At 48.7% G+C, this 21,660-nt stretch overlaps 2 protein-coding genes and 1 non-coding gene across 3 annotated transcripts; 2 read left to right on the top strand and 1 right to left on the bottom strand.

The window, feature by feature from the left end:
• The first annotated feature begins 7,038 nt into the window (after positions 1-7,038).
• LOC119194098 (1,25-dihydroxyvitamin D(3) 24-hydroxylase, mitochondrial) lies at positions 7,039-10,902 on the top strand. Its single transcript, XM_037448177.2, has 12 exons — positions 7,039-7,493; positions 7,578-7,768; positions 7,847-7,940; positions 8,026-8,119; positions 8,236-8,327; positions 8,408-8,519; positions 8,906-9,051; positions 9,282-9,448; positions 9,783-9,861; positions 10,012-10,209; positions 10,315-10,426; positions 10,569-10,902. The coding sequence occupies exons 1-11, from the start codon at positions 7,236-7,238 to the stop codon at positions 10,423-10,425; spliced, it is 1,542 nt and encodes a 513-aa protein (XP_037304074.1). The 5' UTR covers positions 7,039-7,235; the 3' UTR covers position 10,426; positions 10,569-10,902.
• Positions 10,903-12,378: 1,476 nt separating this feature from the next.
• trnat-agu (transfer RNA threonine (anticodon AGU)) lies at positions 12,379-12,451 on the bottom strand. Its single transcript has one exon. It is a non-coding gene; the product is annotated as a tRNA-Thr (tRNA).
• Positions 12,452-13,932: 1,481 nt separating this feature from the next.
• On the top strand, positions 13,933-21,639 carry LOC119194179 (nuclear factor of activated T-cells, cytoplasmic 2). Its single transcript, XM_037448326.2, has 10 exons — positions 13,933-14,238; positions 14,615-15,560; positions 15,663-15,834; positions 16,318-16,520; positions 16,868-17,040; positions 17,157-17,297; positions 18,309-18,364; positions 18,654-18,786; positions 18,921-19,496; positions 20,839-21,639. Exons 1-10 carry the CDS (start codon positions 14,112-14,114, stop codon positions 20,883-20,885), a joined length of 2,574 nt encoding a protein of 857 aa, XP_037304223.2. The 5' UTR covers positions 13,933-14,111; the 3' UTR covers positions 20,886-21,639.
• Positions 21,640-21,660: the final 21 nt, after the last annotated feature.

The following is a 21,660-nucleotide window of genomic DNA, read 5'->3' as shown; positions in this document are numbered from 1 at the left end:
AAAATACATCATGCAAATAACTACACAAACTAAGTAAAACTTTAACAAAGCAACAAACAACACATTCTCCCTCCCAACTCACCAAATACCGAAACACACTCACTTCCCCTGCAGTGTCGGATTTGGATGTGTCATGGAAGCTGGGTCAGTTTCAGTTACATGAACATCCTTTCAAAATAAACTTCTGCCTCTACAGGAAGTTAGGCTTAGGGAACACAACCAAGTAATTAGGATCAAGTAAAGAGCTTGGCTGACTTTGACTCGACTAAGGACCCAAATCCAAATCCCAAACCCTAACAACTGCTACAGAGTAGGACAACGTTAGCTCTGATTCATGGAGTTCTGATCAATGCCTACACTGTGTGGATGTGGCTAAAGGCCTTCCTCCATACGGGTTAAATTATGTAAGAGTTCATTTCACTTTCTGTTCCCTTTAACAAAGTCTTATGAAGTCAAAACAAGTAGCTTGAGGAGCTTTTATTAGTTTGTTGTTTTACTAGGGGATGTTTATTTGGTCACCAACCACCATGAAGCTCAAACGTGGCAATAAGAAGTGAGATGTTGTCGTGTCTTGCACGGCCCCCTCAGAATGACCACCAACAGGCAGGCTGACAGGACATCGGTGCATGATGACATCAACCAAAGAGCTCTTGTTTATAATGATAAGATAACAGAGGCAGGGCGATGGGTTGATGAGGCCGTGGGGATACACTCTATCTGGGGGTCAAAACTTTGACAAATTTACCTCTGAGGCTCAGGTCAGCGGAGAGGCCAAAGTGTACCGAGTGTGTCAACGATGTAGTCAACGAGGTTGAAGTAGGGTCACAGAGGCAATGGTGACATGACCACAGCACGGAAATCAGTCAATTTGTTATCACCTACATGTATTATCGCTGCATGTAGAGCCGTCACGAAAAGGCGTGTGACTTTCCTGGTCATATTGTTGACAAGACCAACAGGTACCATTGACTGTTTACTGTTGGGTTTTGAACTTTTTGTGAATGCACCACTCAAGGGAGATATCTGAGTGAACCTCGTGTCGTATTTGATTTACTGATTACACGTTGCGTTGTTCACACTGGCCTGGCGCTCCAGGCCGATCGGCTGGCCCAGAATACCATGAATTTTCCAGGTGCCCCGGGTGGCCAGTAACATCCCCCCCGTCCAGACAACAAGTAACCAGACCGGTTTTCACTTTGCACGTCCATCACAACACATCCGCCTTGATTCCAATCCATTCGTCGGCTCTGGTCCCAACGCCCCACAGGCGTAGACGCAACATGAAGCATTTCGGCTTCGGGTACACAAACGTAACCGTAAAGCCTTGTTGTGAATGACTTGTGTCTGTGGCTGCAAGGCGGCATTTAAGCGGAGGAGACACAGTTACCGGTGGGATCACCTGTAGCCCCTACAGGTAAAAGAAGCCGGTCAGCAGTCAATCAACGGCAAGAATAAATGAGGGGCCAAAATATGATCTAGTCTGGTGCAGTAAGTAAGTAAGTATGCAAGATTAGACGTGGACAGACTCCTTCACTAATACCTTGCCTTTAAATTCTACATCGATCAAACTTGTGAACTCATTGGCTCTGTGTGAGTAAGGCGGCAAATTCAGAAAATCTGTGTCTCATGAACCTGACACCTGATGCATTTGGTCGGAAATTGTTCGTCGTCTCAGGGTGTCACAATGTGAAAAAAATACATATACAAATACATATAATGTACTTACATCAAATTACTGTAAGACATTAAAAGTACACAAAAAAAAGATATCAGATTCCGTCAAACCAAGATGACAAGTATGTGGTATATGGACAAAGCTAAATGCTAACGTCAGCATGCTAACTTGCTCAGAAACATAATGCTAACATGCAGATGTTCAGCAGGTATAATGATCGAAGTTCAACACATTAAATGTGAACACTTGTGATGATTGAACACAACTGAAGATCCCTAACATGGGGAAGGAAGAACATCATCTTGGGTATCGGGGCCCCTTTGATAGCGTTTGGTAGCATTGATACCCCAGCATTCATTCTGTTAATTATTAGATTCAGACATGTTGTCCTGATTCTCTATGGGGTGCTACCTTGAGTTTTCCAGGACACGTAGTTCATTTAGTTGGCAGACCTTTGTTAGCTGAACTCTCTCAGTGACCTCATTCACCTCCGCCTCAACGGACTAATCTCTTTAAAGGGAACCATGCGGTGCTAAAATTGTGTATCTTAGGGGAGCCACAATGATTATTTGAAGAAGCTTTTTTACTGTGACATATGCGTGACCCTTGCAGTTATGACTTTGCTGTTGCCTATTGACATTTCCCCTTCCCAAGGAAAGGCCTCCCTTCTGCTGAAACACTTTCCATTCCTTCAGCCTGTTGCCATCAGAGAGGCGGGAGGGAGGGAGGCCCTCCTCCATCCAGGGAATCCTGCCCCAAACACTGAGGCAACAGCAGCCTCAGTGTGCATAGGAGGAGGTCAGCAAGTTCACGGAGATCTCCTTCCTCAGCCGGCTTCTATCCTCGTCCCGGTACCTCTGTACCTGACCTACTTTCTGACCGGACACAAGAGGAGGACGAGGTGGTGGGCGAGGAGGACGAGGTGGTGGGAGAGGAGGACAAGGTGGTGGAAGAGGAGGGCGAGGTGGTGGTAGAGGAGGACGAGGTGGTGGGAGAGGAGGACGAGGTGGTGGGGGAGGAGGACGAGGTGGTGGGGGAGGAGGACGAGGTGGTGGTAGAGGAGGACGAGGTGGTGGGAGAGGAGGACAAGGTGGTGGGAGAGGAGGACAAGGTGGTGGTAGAGGAGGACGAGGTGGTGGTAGAGGAGGGCGAGGTGGTGGTAGAGGAGGACGAGGTGGTGGTAAAGGAGGACGAGGTGGTGGGGGAGGAGGACGAGGTGGTGGGGGAGGAGGACGAGGTGGTGGTAGAGGAGGACGAGGTGGTGGGAGAGGAGGACAAGGTGGTGGGAGAGGAGGACAAGGTGGTGGTAGAGGAGGACGAGGTGGTGGTAGAGGAGGACGAGGTGGTGGTAGAGGAGGACGAGGTGGTGGTAGAGGAGGACGAGGTGGTGGGGGAGGAGGACGAGGTGGTGGGAGAGGAGGACGAGGTGGTGGTAGAGGAGGACGAGGTGGTGGGGGAGGAGGACAAGGTGGTGGGAGAGGAGGACAAGGTGGTGGTAGAGGAGGACGAGGTGGTGGTAGAGGAGGACGAGGTGGTGGTAGAGGAGGACGAGGTGGTGGGGGAGGAGGACGAGGTGGTGGGAGAGGAGGACGAGGTGGTGGTAGAGGAGGACGAGGTGGTGGGGGAGGAGGACGAGGTGGTGGGAGAGGAGGATGAGGTGGTGGGAGAGGGGGACGAGGTGGTGGGGGAGGAGGACGAGGTGGTGGGGGAGGAGGACGAGGTGGTGGTAGAGGAGGACGAGGTGGTGGGAGAGGAGGACGAGGTGGTGGGGGAGGAGGACGAGGTGGTGGGAGAGGAGGACGAGGTGGTGGTAGAGGAGGACGAGGTGGTGGTAGAGGAGGACGAGGTGGTGGGGGAGGAGGACGAGGTGGTGGGGGAGGAGGACGAGGTGGTGGGAGAGGAGGACGAGGTGGTGGTAGAGGAGGACGAGGTGGTGGGAGAGGACGACGAGGTGGTGGTAGAGGAGGACGAGGTGGTGGGGGAGGAGGACGAGGTGGTGGGAGAGGAGGACGAGGTGGTGGTAGAGGAGGACGAGGTGGTGGGGGAGGAGGACGAGGTGGTGGGAGAGGAGGACGAGGTGGTGGGAGAGGGGGACGAGGTGGTGGGGGAGGAGGACGAGGTGGTGGGGGAGGAGGACGAGGTGGTGGTAGAGGAGGACGAGGTGGTGGGAGAGGAGGACGAGGTAGTGGGGGTGGAGGACGATGTGGTGGGGGAGGAGGACGAGGTGGTGGGGGAGGAGGACAAGGTGGTGGTAGAGGAGGACGAGGTGGTGGGGGAGGAGGACGAGGTGGTGGGGGAGGAGGACGAGGTGGTGGGAGAGGAGGACGAGGTGGTGGTAGAGGAGGACGAGGTGGTGGGAGAGGACGACGAGGTGGTGGTAGAGGAGGACGAGGTGGTGGGGGAGGAGGACGAGGTGGTGGGAGAGGTGGTGGGAGAGGAGGACGAGGTGGTGGTAGAGGAGGACGAGGTGGTGGGGGAGGAGGACGAGGTGGTGGGAGAGGAGGACGAGGTGGTGGGAGAGGGGGACGAGGTGGTGGGGGAGGAGGACGAGGTGGTGGGGGAGGAGGACGAGGTGGTGGTAGAGGAGGACGAGGTGGTGGGAGAGGAGGACGAGGTGGTGGGGGAGGAGGACGAGGTGGTGGGGGAGGAGGACGAGGTGGTGGGGGAGGAGGACAAGGTGGTGGTAGAGGAGGACGAGGTGGTGGTAGAGGAGGACGAGGTGGTGGTAGAGGAGGACGAGGTGGTGGGGGAGGGGGACGAGGTGGTGGGGGAGGAGGACGAGGTGGTGGTAGAGGAGGACGAGGTGGTGGGAGAGGAGGACGAGGTGGTGGGGGAGGAGGACGAGGTGGTGGGGGAGGAGGACGAGGTGGTGGGGGAGGAGGACAAGGTGGTGGTAGAGGAGGACGAGGTGGTGGGGGAGGAGGACGAGGTGGTGGGGGAGGAGGACAAGGTGGTGGGGGAGGAGGACGAGGTGGTGGTAAAGGAGGACGAGGTGGTGGTAGAGGAGGACGAGGTGGTGGGGGAGGGGGACGAGGTGGTGGGGGAGGAGGACGAGGTGGTGGGAGAGGAGGACGAGGTGGTGGGGGAGGAGGACGAGGTGGTGGGGGAGGAGGACGAGGTGGTGGTAGAGGAGGACGAGGTGGTGGGGGAGGAGGACGAGGTGGTGGGGGAGGAGGACGAGGTGGTGGGGGAGGAGGACGAGGTGGTGGGGTGCTCCTTGCTTAACTCCACTCAGGCATTGTTGTAAATATTTTCCGTCCTCGTGGGGGAGGAGTGGACTCTGGGGAGGGGGGCACCTCTCGTTCCAGGTCAGGTTGTGACTGCACAAAGCAATTCCATCTCTTCATTGGATTCCATTCAATCTTCTATGAGATTGAATGGTTGTCTCCATGTGTACGAACGTGCATCTTGGTGGAGGAGGAGCCTCCACTTCAAACCCAAAGACACCAAACTCAATGACCTTTCAGTCAATCGGGGCCGTTTGAGTCACCAGGTTTGACTGTGTGCTGATAACTCCACCTCTGCCTGGGGGGGGGTCAGCTGTCCCATATCTCAGCTCAGCACTTATCTGTCCGCCTGCTGATGTCCCAACGACGAAGCCCCCGGGGGTTAAGTGTAAGACAATGAAGACGCACCCGCGATCAAGAGGACATCTGAAAGACGCGGTGATGAGTGTTTTTGGTGGTTAAACAATGAGGGTTTCACTTCAAACAGATGCTTTAGTGCTTTAAGACAACAATATATTTAACACGCAAATCTAAATGAGACAAAACAGATGGAAGAGATTAGTAATATTATTTGACACATACTTTTCCAATAGCGCTTACGATTGTTGTTGACGTTCTTTTCTCCAATCGATCATTTTGGTTGTTGTCATTTCACATAAGTGTTGATCTCTAACTGAATGAGGACAATTAGTCTATTTTGTGCGTCATGTTCCTTTGAGAATTTGTTCAACTTTGCCACGCAGTATATTTATGTTTGAATGAACTGCCACAACTGCAATTTCTTTCAAAATATCTTTTCCCCATGAATCTCCCAAAAACAGCAGTGGCACACACACACACACACACACACACACACACACACACACACACACACACACACACACACACACACCATGAAATTACAACAGAAAGTAGGGTGACAGGTAATAATTGATTGAACAGACACAGCACACGCACACACGTCCTCTGTTTACTGGCTTATTACGGTAAACGCCGTCACTCACACGAGGTCACACAGGAGCGTATTGCGTATGACTGTTTGCTCAAGAGAACATCAGGAGAAAACATGTTTTCTCCATGACTTGCACCCTGCGGAGCGTCCAGCGTTTCCTCGCGTGACAAAGCTGCTTCATGTAGTAAAACACAGAAAACTGACGCTGTCTCATATTGTTCTGCTCTAAATCATCAATATATAAAACAGGAAAACCCTTCCCCAAACACGAATAGGTTACTAAACAGGGAAGACAGAAAAAAACTTCACCATTTCATTTTAACAAAGTGTGACATTAAGCGTGACAACTTTATTTCAAAGACAAAATGTCACATCATTTTTTGGTTTTAGTTTACACAGTTTACAGGGTTGGGGAAAGATGTTGTTCAAAGGGTCATTATGATGACGTCTGACTCTGTTAAATAACCTGCTCCTTTCATATATGAAAGTATTATTATGAAAGCATTAATACTACGGCTTCTTCAGCAATGCAAAGTACAGCGGTTGAGAGGTGAAGGATCCAGAGGTTGTTTTGTTCGCACTAATAATCTGGATATTTCAGCTTCTGCCTCATCGATTTTAGAAGGTGCAACATCACAATAATGGTTTGTCCTTTTGTGGGGAGGAGAACATCAACACTAGTTGTCCCTGGATGAGCCGTTCGTCTTCTTACTTCACATGATGTGTGAGGTAGTTTCACACTTTGACAGTTTAAAGAGGACACTTTTATTAAAGGACGTGATTCTGGGGATATTGGTGAAGACTATTTATATTTCTACTTAGATGAAGAGCTTGTATAATGTAAGTAGTAATAATATGTGAAATTACAATAAATATACAAATGGAAAATATCCCTATAGAAAAAGCCCAGGTAACTTCAAAGAGAAAACAACAAAGCAAACACACACCCACACACACACGCTGCAATCTGTTAAATGTTTGCTCCACGGTGCAGAAGTGTGACAGTAGTATTTGCTCTGCCAAAGTTTCGTTTTTTCAAACCACGGGTCGCTCTGTAACGCGGTTCAAGCGAACCGCGTCACCTCTGATTTGCCCCATCTGTTTATTTATAAGGCGAGGGGCGGGGGGGGGGGGGACTTCCTCGGTCTATCCGGGGTCATAGGACCTTTCCAAAGTGGATAAATGAATGGTGGGCTCGCCGGCCACACCATGCAGCACCGGCCGCTGATTGGTCCACTTTACGCAGGAATAAACACTCTGAGGGTATAAATGTCCTGGTGAGGTGAGAAACTCCCCGAGATAAAAGGACACGAAGGGGAAAGAACAAGAGCCACTATTGAACGATAAAGAATTCAGCTATTTTTAGGTTTAAAGTTTCAGGATGAGGGTGCAGATCCAAAAGGTCCCTCAGATCGTCGAGTTTCTGAAGAAGAAGCACGTCGGGATGCAGCACTTCAAACCCACGTCGTCGGTGTGCGTCCTGGAGGAGAAGGATGCTGCGGAGGCTGCGGGGTGCCCGCACGCCGCCTCCAGGGCGCGCGGCCTGGACGCGATCCCAGGTCCCACCAACTGGCCGCTGGTCGGCAGCTTGTTCCAACTGCTGCGCAAAGGAGGGCTGACGAGGCAGCACGAGGCGCTGGTACAGTAGCTCCGACCACGACGCACAGCCTCTGTCCCGATAATCTGTTGCCGTGTGTTGATGTATTCTTACATGTGATCTCAGGTTGACTATCATAAGAAATTCGGCAAGATCTTCCGGATGAAGCTGGGCTCCTTTGAGTCGGTGCACATCGGCGCGCCCTGCCTGCTGGAGGCGCTCTACAGGAAGGAGGGGAACTACCCCCAGAGGCTGGAGATCAAACCGTGGACGGCTTACAGGGACATGAGGGACGAGGCGTACGGGCTCCTCATTCTGTGAGTACACGCGCGCGTCAGGATGAGATCACGCGATGGAAGGACGCCGGGGTGTTAAAGCCGGCGCTGTGTTTGCAGGGAGGGGGAAGACTGGCAGAGGGTGAGGAGCGCCTTCCAGCAGAAGCTCATGAAGCCGACGGAGGTGGTGAAGCTCGATCGCAAGATCAACGAGGTGAGAAGCTCGGCCTGTCGGCCCCACAGATCACGTGTGTTCGGGTCGGGGGTCCGCGGCTCACCGCTTGTGTCCGTGAATGAAGGTGCTGGTGGACTTCGTGGGAAGAATCGGGGAAAAGAACGTCAGTGGGAAGATCGAGGACTTGTACTTCGAGCTGAATAAATGGTCCTTTGAGAGTAAGTTCCACTCTTATATTATATTATATATCGTATATTATTAGTTGATATTCATAAAGATGCTTTATAACAACAGTTGTAGAATATGCATTTGTAAAGTTGTCCTTGTCCTGCAGCCATCTGCCTCGTCCTCTACGACAAGAGGTTTGGTCTCCTGCAGGATGAAGTCAACGAGGAAGCCATGAACTTCATCACTGCCGTGAAAACAGTAAGTACGTCGCTCCAGCGGTGACCCTCCAGCGTGTGTGACGACCCGCTTTGAACCCTGTGCCCTCTTTGCCTGTGAAGATGATGAGCACCTTCGGCGTCATGATCATCACGCCGGTGGAGCTCCACAAGACCCTCAACACCAAAACGTGGCAGGACCACACGGCAGCGTGGGACCGCATCTTCAGCACAGGTACTCAGGGGCCGGTGGGGGGGGGGGTTGACCCGAGTGCCTCTGTGTTTTTGTGTACTTGTGCACTCTGAATAAACAGCAGGCAGACACATCTGCCAAATATTTGTAGAAGCAGAAGGGGGGGTGGGGGTGGGGGGTTGTGCTCCTCAAACATGGGATCATTTTAAAGCTGAGGTCACTTCATCCATATTACAAGCAGAGATGGACACTTGAAATGTCTCATTTTAGTTTTTACTTGATTAATCAATCAGCTCATTGCTTCAACAAACCAAACCAAGGGCCTACGTTTTAAAATGTTTGATCATCTACAGTCAGTAACCACGGAAACCTGTACCATGTGGACCACAGCAGGCAGCGTGGATTAACTCTTCCTCACGTTCCCTCAGCCAAAGTCTACATCGACAAGAAGCTGAAGAAGAACGCCGTCAGAGACCCGGACGACCTGATCGGTGACATCTTACACCAGAGCTGTCTCTCCAAGAAGGAGCTGTACGCGGCCATCACGGAGCTGCAGATCGGAGGAGTGGAGACGGTAAGCGCCGCCTTCCCCCCCTAACCCCCCCCCCCCCCCCTCCAAAGGCGCACATTCAAAGTGAAAGGCTCAAACAAACAGGTGCTTGCGGTTCCGGCGCCTCTGAAGCGGAGCGTGAATGTGATGTGGATGTAACCGAGGAGGCCTTCAGGGACCCCACACACCCCTCAGGAATGCACTCAGACGAGCTGCCTCAGTCAGTGACATCTCCCTCTGTTTGCCTTCCTCAGACCGCCAACAGCATGCTGTGGGCTATTTTCAACCTGTCGCGTAACCCCGGCGCCCAGAGGAAGCTGCTGGAGGAGATCAGAGAGGTGGTCCCTCCCGGCCAGGACCCCAGTGGAGAGCACATCAAGAGCATGCCGTACCTCAAGGCCTGCCTCAAGGAGTCCATGAGGTACAGTAGGGTTCTTAACGGCAATCCTTAAAGGCACTGAAATGAGTGTGCTGTTTGCAGACTGGCTGCAAACACATTTAACTCCGGGGTTTCCACGGAGATTAAGGGGCAACAATCACACTCGTGACTCAACAACATGGGGCACAAAGGACCCCTCTGCGCCCTCCCTCTCGTGCACGTGGATGGAGGCGAACGCCACGAAACGAGAGATTATAGCTCACTCTCACTCATGCACAACATGAGGAGTGTGTTTAACGGCTTAGAAGTGTGTGTCATGCTTTGCACCAGCTTCACTGAGGCCGTATTCCCATGTGCTTTTCTTTTTTCCTTGCAGGTTATCGCCATCAGTCCCTTTCACCAGCAGGACCCTGGACAAAGACACTGTGTTGGGAGATTATGCCATTCCCAAAGGGGTAAGTGGCTTAGTTCCTGTCTACCTACACTGACACGGTTACATGGTTGTATCCCACTGTACAAAGTCTGGAAGTGTTTGCTTCAAACTGTCAGAGCCTTTACTCCTGCACTCTATATGTCGCTAATCGCTCTTTAACTCCTCCCTGCAGACGGTTCTGATGATAAACAGCCACGCGCTGGGCTCCAACGAGGAGTACTTTGAGGACGGGAAGCAGTTCAAGCCGGAGCGCTGGCTGCGGGAGAACAACACCATCAACCCCTTCGCCCACGTGCCCTTCGGCATCGGCAAGCGGATGTGCATCGGCCGCCGGCTGGCGGAGCTGCAGCTGCAGCTGGCCATGTGCTGGGTAAGGTCGGGCCCGCTTTCACCCTGAAGCTCCCGTCGGCCCGACTCTGACCCGACTCTGACCCGACTCTGACCCGTCTCTGACCCGACTGCGTGTTCCTTACAGCTGGTGAGAGACTACGAGGTGGTGGCGACGGATGACGAGCCGCTGGACGTGATCCATTCGGGGCTTTTGGTCCCCAGCAGAGAACTTCCTGTCGCCTTCATTAAGAGATGAGGTGAAGACTTTAAATAACTCCTGTTGGCTGCTGAGCTAAGCTAACTGAGTGGTGTAAATGTTCTCACTCTGGAACTCTTCCTCTAAATGATTCTTTGACGAAGCGTTGTGGACACTGACTCTTTACTCCTTCTGTCTCCCAGGCTTCGTGTCCAGCTCTTTGGGACGTGGTGACGGAGGAGGAGACCTCTGTTGCCGAGGCCCTGATGGTCCAGTGACTCCGTGTATTGCTGCTTTGTAAATAGAAAAAGACACATTATTATACATGTAATCATGCCATAAATACCTCAAACTTATTTAAAACTATTACTTATGACTGAAGAAAATACCAGTTGCTGTGTACAAATAGAATGTTGTACCAAGGCAGCTGTGTATTTAACGATTTCTTACCCTTGTTCAATAGTTTATGTATGTAATATAAATGCATATGTATATATTCATTGTGTATATAAAGTGCCATTAAAATATTTTACTTTATTCATATTGTATTCACTGAACATTTTATCTTGTCCACAGTTGGATTGGAATCATTATACTTTTATATGATCAATATAATATAAAATAATCAATCTGAATCCTTTCTAGATATAAACAAACTTCTGATTGAACAAACTAAAACATGTTGAGTGTTCATTTAGAATTGACTGTATTATACATCCCAAGCACTGTAGACTTGTGATTATTTAAAATAAGACATAAGTCAGGAGATTGTTTTGTCTTTTTACAGCTGTTGTCTCTTCGAAGGACACAAAAACATCTAAAACATGAGCCAGCGATGACAAAAACACACTCAGACATTAGGCCTCTGTTTTACTTATCCAGACAAATGGAGTTGACTTTGAAAGCCAGGTATTTTTTTAGGATTAAACTCCTCACAAGCAATGAGCTGAATAGCGTAATATTGATTATTATATAAAACATTTGCATGAGATCTTGACTTATTCTGAGGAAAATTGAAGGTGCCACTAAAGATAAACGTTCACCATTTCCTTCCATCCAGTTTGGTAGTAAAAGCATCAAATAAGGAACTATATGTATGTGTTCAATAATTGTGGCTAAATGTTAGCTCCTCCTTCATGATCATTTGCTTTAACCTTTAAATACAATTCATAAAAACCAAGGATATTATATATATTTAATATGTATGTGATACACTAAATCAAATGATCCCTCCAAAGACAGCACTGTTTCCTGTGTGAACAGTGAACTTAGAGGCCTCATGACTTTAGTCTATAAACTGTATCCAGACAAAGGATCCAATTCAGCTCATCGCATGATTGGTAAATGTGTGAAAATTGTCAAATGTTTGAATAAACTCTCATGATGGAAACACAATTCTAGAAAGATCCAAAGCTCTTGATCATGTTTCACTAATTATGAATAAAACTACAGTGTTGGTTTAACCGGTCCGGCCCGTATGAGATCTAATTGGGATGCATTTGGCTAATAAACTGAAATCTGTAAAATCATCTTTTCATATACTTTTCCTTTGCTCTTGGGAATTTACATTATTTTTCTATTTTATATGTAACACACAAAATGTGAACTGAGTCAGACAACAAGCAGCTGAACAAAATTGGTGGGTTTGTTTTGTCGGAAAAGAAGAAGAAGATTTGCTCAATACTGTGATCGTAGTTGTATTTCCATTCAACGCTACTTTTATATAACTATCATTTGTTGTCCTGACATGTCGTCCCTGCAGGTTTCACACCTTGATTCACATGAATCGCATGTGAAAGTAAGTAGTTAAGAGTTAAAAGTAATGTTAGTGCGGGCCTTTATTTGATGGGACCGGTTTAAAATGTAAAAACCTTCTTCCGAGAGTTGATATGTGTCAACGTCATAAAGCAGTCATGTGACAGAAGGTCCTGTTCTTGCCTCAGAGGACGCTGGGTAATAACGTGTCTTCAGTCGTGTCCCCGCAGGGACACTTTGTCCGCCCCGCCAATAGTTAGGCCCTAGTGAGAATTGAACTCACGACCCCTGGTTTACTAGACCAGTGCTCTAACCACTGAGCTATAGGGCCGCACGTGAATTACATGCTGGTTTGGAGTATATGACGTAACGTGCGCGAGCGCTGGTCCCAGTGCGTCATCTGCTGATTTCAGGAACTGGGACATTTAAAAGTCTTGGTGTTTAGTGCTGCAAAAATGTTTGCGTCATCGCTGTTTCTTTGGCGATGAATATAGAATTTAGTTTATAAAGATGAACCAACTAAGGCTTTAAAAGAGGCTCTACAAATGTTTGCGTGTTAGGTGCATTTAAAGCGTAAAGTGACGTAGTTTGTACACATTTAGACCTCAGAGGGCGACGTGTTTAGTTCTAAAGTCTAAGCATTGCCACATCGGAAGGTTTCCTGTGTATTTACATTTACACACCATTCAATACAGCGTCTTGTCTGGTAACGTCATTGCACGGTACCTGAAGTCCAGGTGGGCATGCTGCACGTAAACGTACTTATCACCGAGTACTTCAGTTTACTTTTTTAAACGATCGCTTGACTCTCTTTCATTTAGGGGGGGGGGGGGTCACCACGTGGAAAGAAGCACACTTTGCTTGGTTACTCATTTAATTTACTATAAATGGAACATAATTTCCAACACGCGTATCCTGCTTTACGGAAGACGAGCGAGCTACTGAAACAAAGAAATATAGTGACGTCACTCAGAATCTCTCCCGCCCTCTGCTGCCCGGTGGAGGATCCAAGTTTAAGGCACACACACATATATATTTATAACTCTAATTAAACATTATTCTTAAATGTGAGATGTGAAAAGCACTGAGAGGGACAGATGAGGACGAGGATTGAGGAAAGTATGTGTATTTCTTTAAATGTGGAGGAATGGAAGCCTTACGATGCTGCCACCTGGTGGCCAGAAGTGGATTAACTGACTTCTAATGTTTACTGTAGATTTGTGATATAGGTAAAGAAGATGTACTTGTTGATTGATCCCTATGCACTTTATACTGGGCATGTTTGCACTGTCAACTTTACAGATACCCCTATTTTATTTAAAGCCTTTATTTTATTTCTATTTCACAATGCTGCTGTTAGTAGTGTGATATTAATTCAATGGTGATGGTTGCTATGTGTATATTGTTCTTATCCAGGTAAAGAGGAAGAACACCTGCCCTTTAATGTCCTCACTGAGAAAAAGTCGTGGAAATTATTTCTCTGCATTTTTATTTTCTGTGAAATAATAATCGTGTTTTTACATATTGTCATATCTTTTTTTCCATAGCTCAATTAAAGTAGTATACATGGCTTAATGGGGTGGAGTTAGGGTGAATACATTTGACAATAATGTATAATGACTCAAAATGTGCTTGACCATTTGGAAGTTGAGATCTTGTTATGGCAGCCAGTCTGCTGCAGATACCTGGTCTCCCTTTACATTACATACCGTGTCTCTGCAGGAGGAAATGAGGCCCGTTCGAATGGCACAAACACGCGCGCGCACACGCGTGTCCGCGTCATCTGGTGACAGGAAGCGTGAGCCGCGCTCGTCTTCTCACGTCGCGTTGTTCGATCTCACATTCGAGCAGCTGCTCTTAAATCTGTCGGTTTCCCCCCATGATCATTATTATTTGTCACATGCGCACAGCTTTGGTTTGTTTGCGACTTTGAAAAAGTTATTATAAGAGGCACAATCGTCCAAAGAAGGTAGAGATACTTCGAGGGGGAGATGAGTTCTGCAGGTTCGGGCTTCGCTGATGACCTGGGTCCAAACATCAGCCAGGAGGAGCTGGACTTCTCCGACCTGTTTCTGTATCATGTTCCTGGGGAGGACTTTCCTGGCGACTGCGATAAAGGTGTGCATGCGTTGCTTATTCTGCTTTTACTTACACTTTAAATACGCCTTTTATTACATCAATGACGTGATGTCTTCTTTATGGTATTTTTGAACTTCTGGCTGTGTGTGAGTTCTAGTTATTTTTTGGATATCTGAGTGCTGTTATCCATCCTCCTCATTGAGAGGGGATAAACAAAGGCTGATTATATGCATATATTATTAAACTAATGGTTCTTAATTCATAAAAATTGTTATTCCAATTGAAGTATGAAGGCATTGATGACTTTTTAACGTTTTCCATTGAGTTCATATTTTTTATTTTTCCATGTCTTCACCATCTCTACATCTCCCAGGGTTGTGTATTTGAAGTCTCTTGACATGTGTGCTGCTTACAGACGACCTTCAGAGCACCAAACAGCCTCCTCTGCTGGTGGTGGACCTTCCCGCTGCCTACATCTCCGGTTCCGACCGGGACGAGTCCAGCCAGGACACCTCTCCCCTCAGCCCTCCCACGGCCCACCTCTCCGGGGTCATGTTCGACTCCCTGGGGCAGGCTTCCAGACCCGGGACCGTCCCCGCACCCAGCCCCAGGATAGAGATCACTCCGTCAGGGGACTCTCTCAGCTCTCAAACCCTGGAGCTGAGCCCCGGCACCAAAGCCCCGGCCTACAGGGAGTGTGTGAGCCCGGCCAGCAGCAACTCCTCCACCGGCTGGCCCGCAGAGGCCCTGTCTCCTTTGGCTTCGCCGTGCATCTCCCCGTCTAACGGAGGCAGCAGCGCTGGCGCCGGCTTCTCCAGCTTGGACCTCTGCCCGGGCCTCCAGGGCATCCACACTTCTTCTGCCCACTCCTCCCCGGGAGCCTCACCGCGCAACAGCGTGACAGACGAGACCTTCCTCGTGCCCAGGCACCAGCGCGCCGCCTCCTCCCTCCCCCACCAGCGCTCCCGCTCCGCCTCGCCGCACGGGAAGCGCTGCTACGACCCGTCCCACCCGTGTCCGGGGGCCACTCCTGTCAAGCAGCGCTCCCGAAGCCCCAGCCCCATCCCCTCGCTCCATCATGAGCAGCAGGGGTCCTACTACCTCCATCAGTACCAGGCCCACGCGGAGTTCCACCCCCAAACTCAGAGCCCCCCCCCGGGCCTGGAGGAGATGCTGAGCGGCCTCAGCTCCGGCCCCTCCAGAGCGCCGCCGTATGCCGCGGGGCGAGACGCCGACGGGCCGGCCCAGAGGCAGGACTGCGTGTACGGGCTGGGCTACGAGCAGGAGGTCAAGTCTGAGACCTTCTACATGCTGCCGACCGCGTGGTCTCCTCCTCATGCGCTCCACCACGGGGCCCTCAGGTGTGTGCCTCTGATCCCCAGACTTTATCTCTACTGTGAGCTATGAACGTTTTTGTCTTTGGTTTCCCTCTAATGGTGCTCCTCTACGCGTCCTTTCCCCAGCGGACTGGCGGGGGCTCCCCTCCCCTCCCTCGAGTGGCCGCTGCCCAGCCAGTCGGGTCAGTACGAGCTTCTCATCCAGCAAGAGCCCAGATCCCACCACAGAGCTCACTATGAGACGGAGGGCAGCCGCGGAGCTGTGAAGACACCGAACGGAGGGCATCCCGAAGTTCAGGTGCTTTTTTTGGGGGGGGGGGGAGCAGAAAAGAGAAAGATCCCTCTCTCACTTCCCTTCAGTGTTGCTGAACGTTCTGTTAAAGAAGGAGGGATTGTAAATGTTCCCTGGTTTGTGTGTTTATGTAAAGCTACCGCCCTGATGCAAATGAGAGAAAGGACAAATTATTTAAGAAACACACCGTTTCAAATTGCTAAAAGATACACAAATGAATTCACATCATTTGTGTTGAAGTATTCCAGAAGTATTAAGTATTAGGTTTTATGCTTGGATGAGTTGGATGTAACTGTTGGTTTTCCTGGCACTGCTGCACAAACAAACACAAACAAACCATGCAAATCTCTGTCCTTGCTCAGCCAGTCGGGTCGTGACCTGTGAAATCCTCCCTCAGAGGGAAAGACATGTATGGCTCTCTGCCTCCATTGATGTTAATGGAATTATAGTTTATTTAACTTGCAACTGATGGGCTTTGTTGGCCCTCAGCTGCGTGGGTACCAGGGCCCGGCTCCGCTGGGGCTGCAGGTCTTCATAGGCACAGCGGACGAGAGGATCCTGAAGCCGCACGCCTTCTACCAGGTCCACCGCATCACCGGCAAGACGGTCACCACGCCCAGCACCGAGCACTGGATGAACGGCACCAAGGTGCTGGAGATCCCTCTGGAGCCAAAGAACCACATGAGAGTGATGTGAGTGGCAGAGAGACTCCGATCTTCTGCAGTCACCTCTTTGGTGTTTTTGCGTTTCCTTTCTCTGAGCTACAGATGCAGAGATAAACCCGGTCCCGTGCACCTTGTCATCCGTTTTCTTCTTATTTTCTGTTGATAAAGTTTGAGTTTTTTGAGCTCACTGCTGAGCTACAAGGTCTTTCGTGCTTTTTGAGATGAACTTTTGGCGGCAACACAAACTGCTTCCTGTGTGCCACACCGTTTTTCCAAGAACATCCGCCGCACCCTAGAACCCCTGGTGTGAACGATGTCACGGACCATTACAAACTCAATCACTGTCCACGCTGTCTTCTCTTACGCCTTCATAGGATCGACTGTGTGGGAATCCTCAAGTTGAGGAACGCCGACATCGAGCTGAGGAACGGGGAGACGGACGTTGGGAGGAAGAACACGCGCGTGCGCTTGGTGTTCCGCGTCCACGTCCCTCAGCCTGGAGGACAACTGGTGTCCCTCCAAGCGGCCTCTCATCCCATCGAATGCTGTAAGGAGCGCTATTCACCATACGTTTATATATGTATGTTTGCCGTGCTGGTTTGGGTTGGACCATGTGTGTCCCAGTGGGGTCCTTCATCCAGATGTTTCCCCTGGTCTCCTCAGCCCAGCGCTCTGCTCAGGAGTTCCCTGCAGTCGAGAGGCAGGACCTGGACCGCTGCTCAGTGCTCGGAGGTCAACAAATGGTCCTTACGGGGCAGAATTTCACATCCGACTCCAAAGTGATATTTTCCGAGAAGACGCAAGGTGAGAACTTTATTTGTCTGTTCATGTGAAGTTTTAAGTCATCCGTCAAATTACAGGAACTTGAAAGAAACGATTCACTCCTTTAGTTAGATGAGAATCTTATAAGAAGAAGCTTAGCAAAGCAAACAAGTTCCCAAAATGTTGTATTATCCCTTTAATGCAAAATGCTCACTCATAAAATAAACGTATATTTTTTGCTGCTTGAGCCGATCCACCTACTCATATATTTGTTTTTAGGAACATTTGCATTTTTCCCGGGCAACATCAACTTTTAATGACGCACATTTTCCCTTCAGCCCACACTTCACATCATTACTTTCAACTTTTACCATTTGGTGACACCTCTTATTGATTTCTACATGGAAACGTATCGCCTCATTATTGCTCCTGCTGCCCACACACAGCTTGACTTTGCTCGACATGCTCTGCGAGCAGGATGGCGTACAGTCGGCTGCACGTAAAGCCTCTCTGTCGCACTGCGTGGGGTTTTATGCAACAGGATGTGGTTCGTGAGACTGATAAAGATTCAGAACCGGAGCCGAGACGTCTTCTACATTGTGTGGGTAGAAAATAGTGACTGCAGGTTAAAACCTATGTGGTGATGGTATAATAAACCAGACTGCTTTCCATTATCCGTAAATTAATTAGCTGATGTAATCTGATTTGTTAAAAATTCCTCCATTACTATATAATATTGCAGTAACTGTAGTTTGGAAATTTGCTTTTATTTCATTTCATATATCTTTCAGGCTAAAGCCATGGCCAGCAGCTAGTTAGCTTAGCTTAGCACAAACTGCCAATTTAGAAGCTGCACAAATTAAATCATTTGCACACCAGCAAAAAGAAACTCCAGTTAAAGCCGCTGCCTTAGAGCCCGGTTAAGCCTATCGCTAAATACATGCTAACTGCAGCTAATTGATGTGGTTTCAACCTTCTCATCTATGTCTCGTCTAAATGTCAAACTGCTGCTTTTCACCTTGCTTTAAAGTGTTAAATCCCCTTTGCCTGCAGATGGGAAGCAGATCTGGGAGGTGGAGGCCACGGTTGACAGAGATAAAACACAAGCCGTGAGTTCACTTCCCCGTAATGACACGTTATGCATCTTTTATCAAACTTCATTAAATCATTACATCCACATTGTCTGTGACAACTTCACAGAAACTGAAAGCTAAATGCAAAACCTTTGGCCCAAACACCAGATGCAGCTTTGAGTGTCATTTTCAAAGAGTTTTGTTTCTGTTACGGATTTTAACCCGAAACACACAAGCGTAAGATTTGGGGCAACCTCCGCTGCTCGGTTTCAAAATGACTGTTTGTCTCTGCTACATCTTTTCTTCTGTCGCAATCCCCTTCTAGAACATGCTCTTCGTGGAGGTCCCTCCGTACAGAAGCCGCAGCATTTCCCACCCAGCTAAAGTCAACTTCTACGTGGTCAACGGGAAGAAGAAACGCAGTCAGCCTCAGCACTTCATCTTCAGCCCCATGATGGGTACCTAGCTCGCATGCCTAGCACTCACCCTGTCCCTGCTACCAGGGGCGCTGTGTTCTCTTATCCTCCTTCCTGTCCTTGAGCTCTTGTCCGTGACATAATGATTGGTTTCTCTTATTTTTTTCGTGTTGCAGCCATAAAAGCAGAACCGCTGGACGATTGCCATTCATACATCTACTCAGACAACCAGTGCCTGTCTGGCCTGTCCATGAAGTCTCTTCGCCACCACCTGGAGCACGAGAGCAACCTTCACTCCTTGAATTTCGGTCCAACGGTGTACCATCGAGCCCCCGTGGAGCCGCGAGGCCACGCCTCCTTCCCCGATCCGCTGGACGACGCGCCGCTCTACTACCAGTCCGTGATCGACAACCCCGCCCTTTACCAACGTTACGCCAACTGGGCGACCCCCCCCCATGGCGCCCTGATGGCCTCCCACCCGACCCCCGCTGCCAGCCCGTGCGTCAGGGCCCCCGAGGGCAAACCGGGCCCGGGCCCTCACGCCGGCGACTCGGTGTCCAGATACCAGAGTTACACGCAGACAGCGCTGCCCCTGGGGAAGTCACCATCGAGGTACGCCCCCCCCCCAAGCCAGGCGAAGGCCGGGGGCCGAGCGGAGCCTCTGGACCACGGCGGCTCGGCCTACGAGGAGCGAGCCCCGGGGCGGGTCCCGGTCAAACGAGAGAATCCCCGCTACGCTTACCTGGAGGACGGTGAGTCCTCCCCCATTTCCACACATTAGCAGGGTTTAAACTCTCTAACTCGATCCCCTTCATGTGTTTGTAACATCTGGGTCTGAGTCTCTGTGTCTGAGTCCACGTCTGGATCACTAAACGTTGTGTGTGTGTGTCTCTGCTCGAGCTTTTGGGGTTTTCCCACAGTTACGGAGGCGTTAGGTGGAGTTCTAGAAGATATCGCTTCGCCCCAAAAGATGAAATGTTAGGAAATAAACTGTGAACATAACACACCAAGTTGCCTGAGGGAGGGGTAATTTGTGGTCCAGTTTGCAAATGCACACGAGCTCATTGTAACTGTACGCTTGCAGATCCTGCATTGTGGTTCTGGTTGGTGTTTCTATCCACTTTCCAGTCTCTTTCAGTCTCACTCTGACACACACGGCCAGACGCTCACCACACTCGTAACGGCTCAATGCGCATGCACAGCCTGATGCATGATGAATCTAGGCCAGCTTATTTATTACCTCTGATGTATTTAAGCCTGATGGAGAGAGGAAAACTAGCAACACCACCACAGGGTGAGAGTACCTTGATGTTTTTTTTTTTACTGCGGGGCAAAGTTTCTGTTTACACCTTTGTGATGAAGACAGAAACAGGAAGTTTATTGCACACACAAATACATGCAGATACATCTGTGGTGTGTGAGAAAAAGCTGCATTGTCCTTTGTTCTGGTCACTGATACAGACTGGGCTGATAGTGAGAGCTCAGATTACAATTTTGCATAGTTTTGTTTGGAAAGACACCATTGATTAGTCCAAAAAGAGTATGAAAAAAAATCTGTCTGACCAAATATCCACATAGTGGAAAACGCCTTTGGAGATGCGTTGCATAATAAAAGTCAATGCATGAAATCGGAGGTTTTCAGAGGGACCCCCCGTGGCTTTAACCACAAACCACGAGTCCAAGGGAGGAACTTTGATATCCACCTCTCTCATTTCCTGTCACCTCTTCACTTCACACTCTCATGAAATCATTAAAGCCCCCCAAAAAATGTGCTTCGGCGACAGCTGCTGGTTGTATTAAATATTAAACACTGACGTGGAGGCCCATATTATTTAAAGAACCTGCACAAGTGGGTCCTGCTGTCAAGTAGGTTTGGATCTACCAATAAATGATCTATTTATTGAATAATAATATGTAAAGTGCGTTAGTCAAAAGAGATAATATCAAATGTGAATATTCACAAAAGATCAAAGGAATGATAAGTAATGCGTAAGAAGAGGAATGTCTTCAAATGTGACGTAAAATAAGCATGATGTCTTTGTTTATTACAGTGTAGTTGTGATAGTGGCTTACCGTGTTTACAATGTTTTACAGTGAATGACATCATAAGAAGAGACATGAAAGGCCACAATGGAGAGTGATCCTGGAGGCCAGATGTCCATCAGACCAAGCATAATATGTCAAATATATAATCTACAATGTCCTGAAGTGTCTTGCAATAAAACAACTTCACGTGTTCCATGTTGATTTTAGACTTTTTAGCTTTAGAAATGGTAGTAGACAGCATGTGCTGTACCCTATATTGTGTATCTAATGGGGCTTTGTATTAATCTTTTTATCTTTGTTCATGTATTTGTACAATTTCTCTTTGTAAGCATGTATAAGATGTTGTAAATCAAATATATTCTGTTGATACTAATCAGTATGTTTGGATTAAAACGAGGAATAGACCAAAGAGAATTATCTCAATTAGTGTGTAATAGGACTCCCACAGATGAACTAGTGCTTCAACCACCGTTGTCAAGTAACTATAAAATATCTTCTTTAAAAGAAGTTCATGACTAAAAGCAGGAAAGTATGAATTCAAAACGTTGAGTTATTATTACTTAGTGAATGGGTTATGAACTGCAATCTGAAAAACTCAATAAAGCTGTCAGACAAATAATAAGAATAAAATGTTATATAGTGGAGTTGGAGGCCTTAAAGTGATATACAGTCCTTGGAGGTGTAAAAATAGGTTGATACTCGTAACTAGGTTACATTTATCATACTCCTGTCATTGTGTGTCCTTTTTTTAATCCAATGGCAGCATTCTTTTTTGTAAACGTTTATGCCAATAAAGCACATTGCTCTGAATTGGTTGATACATATTGATTGAGCGCTAGAGGGCGACATCTTACAAACATTCACCGGGGC

This window comes from Pungitius pungitius, chromosome 8, assembly GCF_949316345.1.
Source record: "Pungitius pungitius chromosome 8, fPunPun2.1, whole genome shotgun sequence".
NCBI classification, from domain to species: Eukaryota; Metazoa; Chordata; class Actinopteri; order Perciformes; family Gasterosteidae; genus Pungitius; species Pungitius pungitius.
The sequence above is the reverse complement of the archived record's forward strand: the minus strand, read 5'-3'. Positions and strand labels throughout refer to the sequence as shown.

Coding starts and splice junctions, on each gene's coding strand:
- LOC119194098 (XM_037448177.2), top strand. CDS start 7,236: ATGAGGGTGCAGATCCAAAAGGTCCCTCAGATCGTCGAGTTTCTGAAG. Junction 8,328..8,407: donor TCATCACTGCCGTGAAAACA/GTAAGTACGTCG, acceptor TTGCCTGTGAAG/ATGATGAGCACCTTCGGCGT. Junction 9,052..9,281: donor AGATCGGAGGAGTGGAGACG/GTAAGCGCCGCC, acceptor TGCCTTCCTCAG/ACCGCCAACAGCATGCTGTG.
- LOC119194179 (XM_037448326.2), top strand. CDS start 14,112: ATGAGTTCTGCAGGTTCGGGCTTCGCTGATGACCTGGGTCCAAACATC. Junction 14,239..14,614: donor TCCTGGCGACTGCGATAAAG/GTGTGCATGCGT, acceptor TGCTGCTTACAG/ACGACCTTCAGAGCACCAAA. Junction 17,041..17,156: donor CTCTCATCCCATCGAATGCT/GTAAGGAGCGCT, acceptor TGGTCTCCTCAG/CCCAGCGCTCTGCTCAGGAG.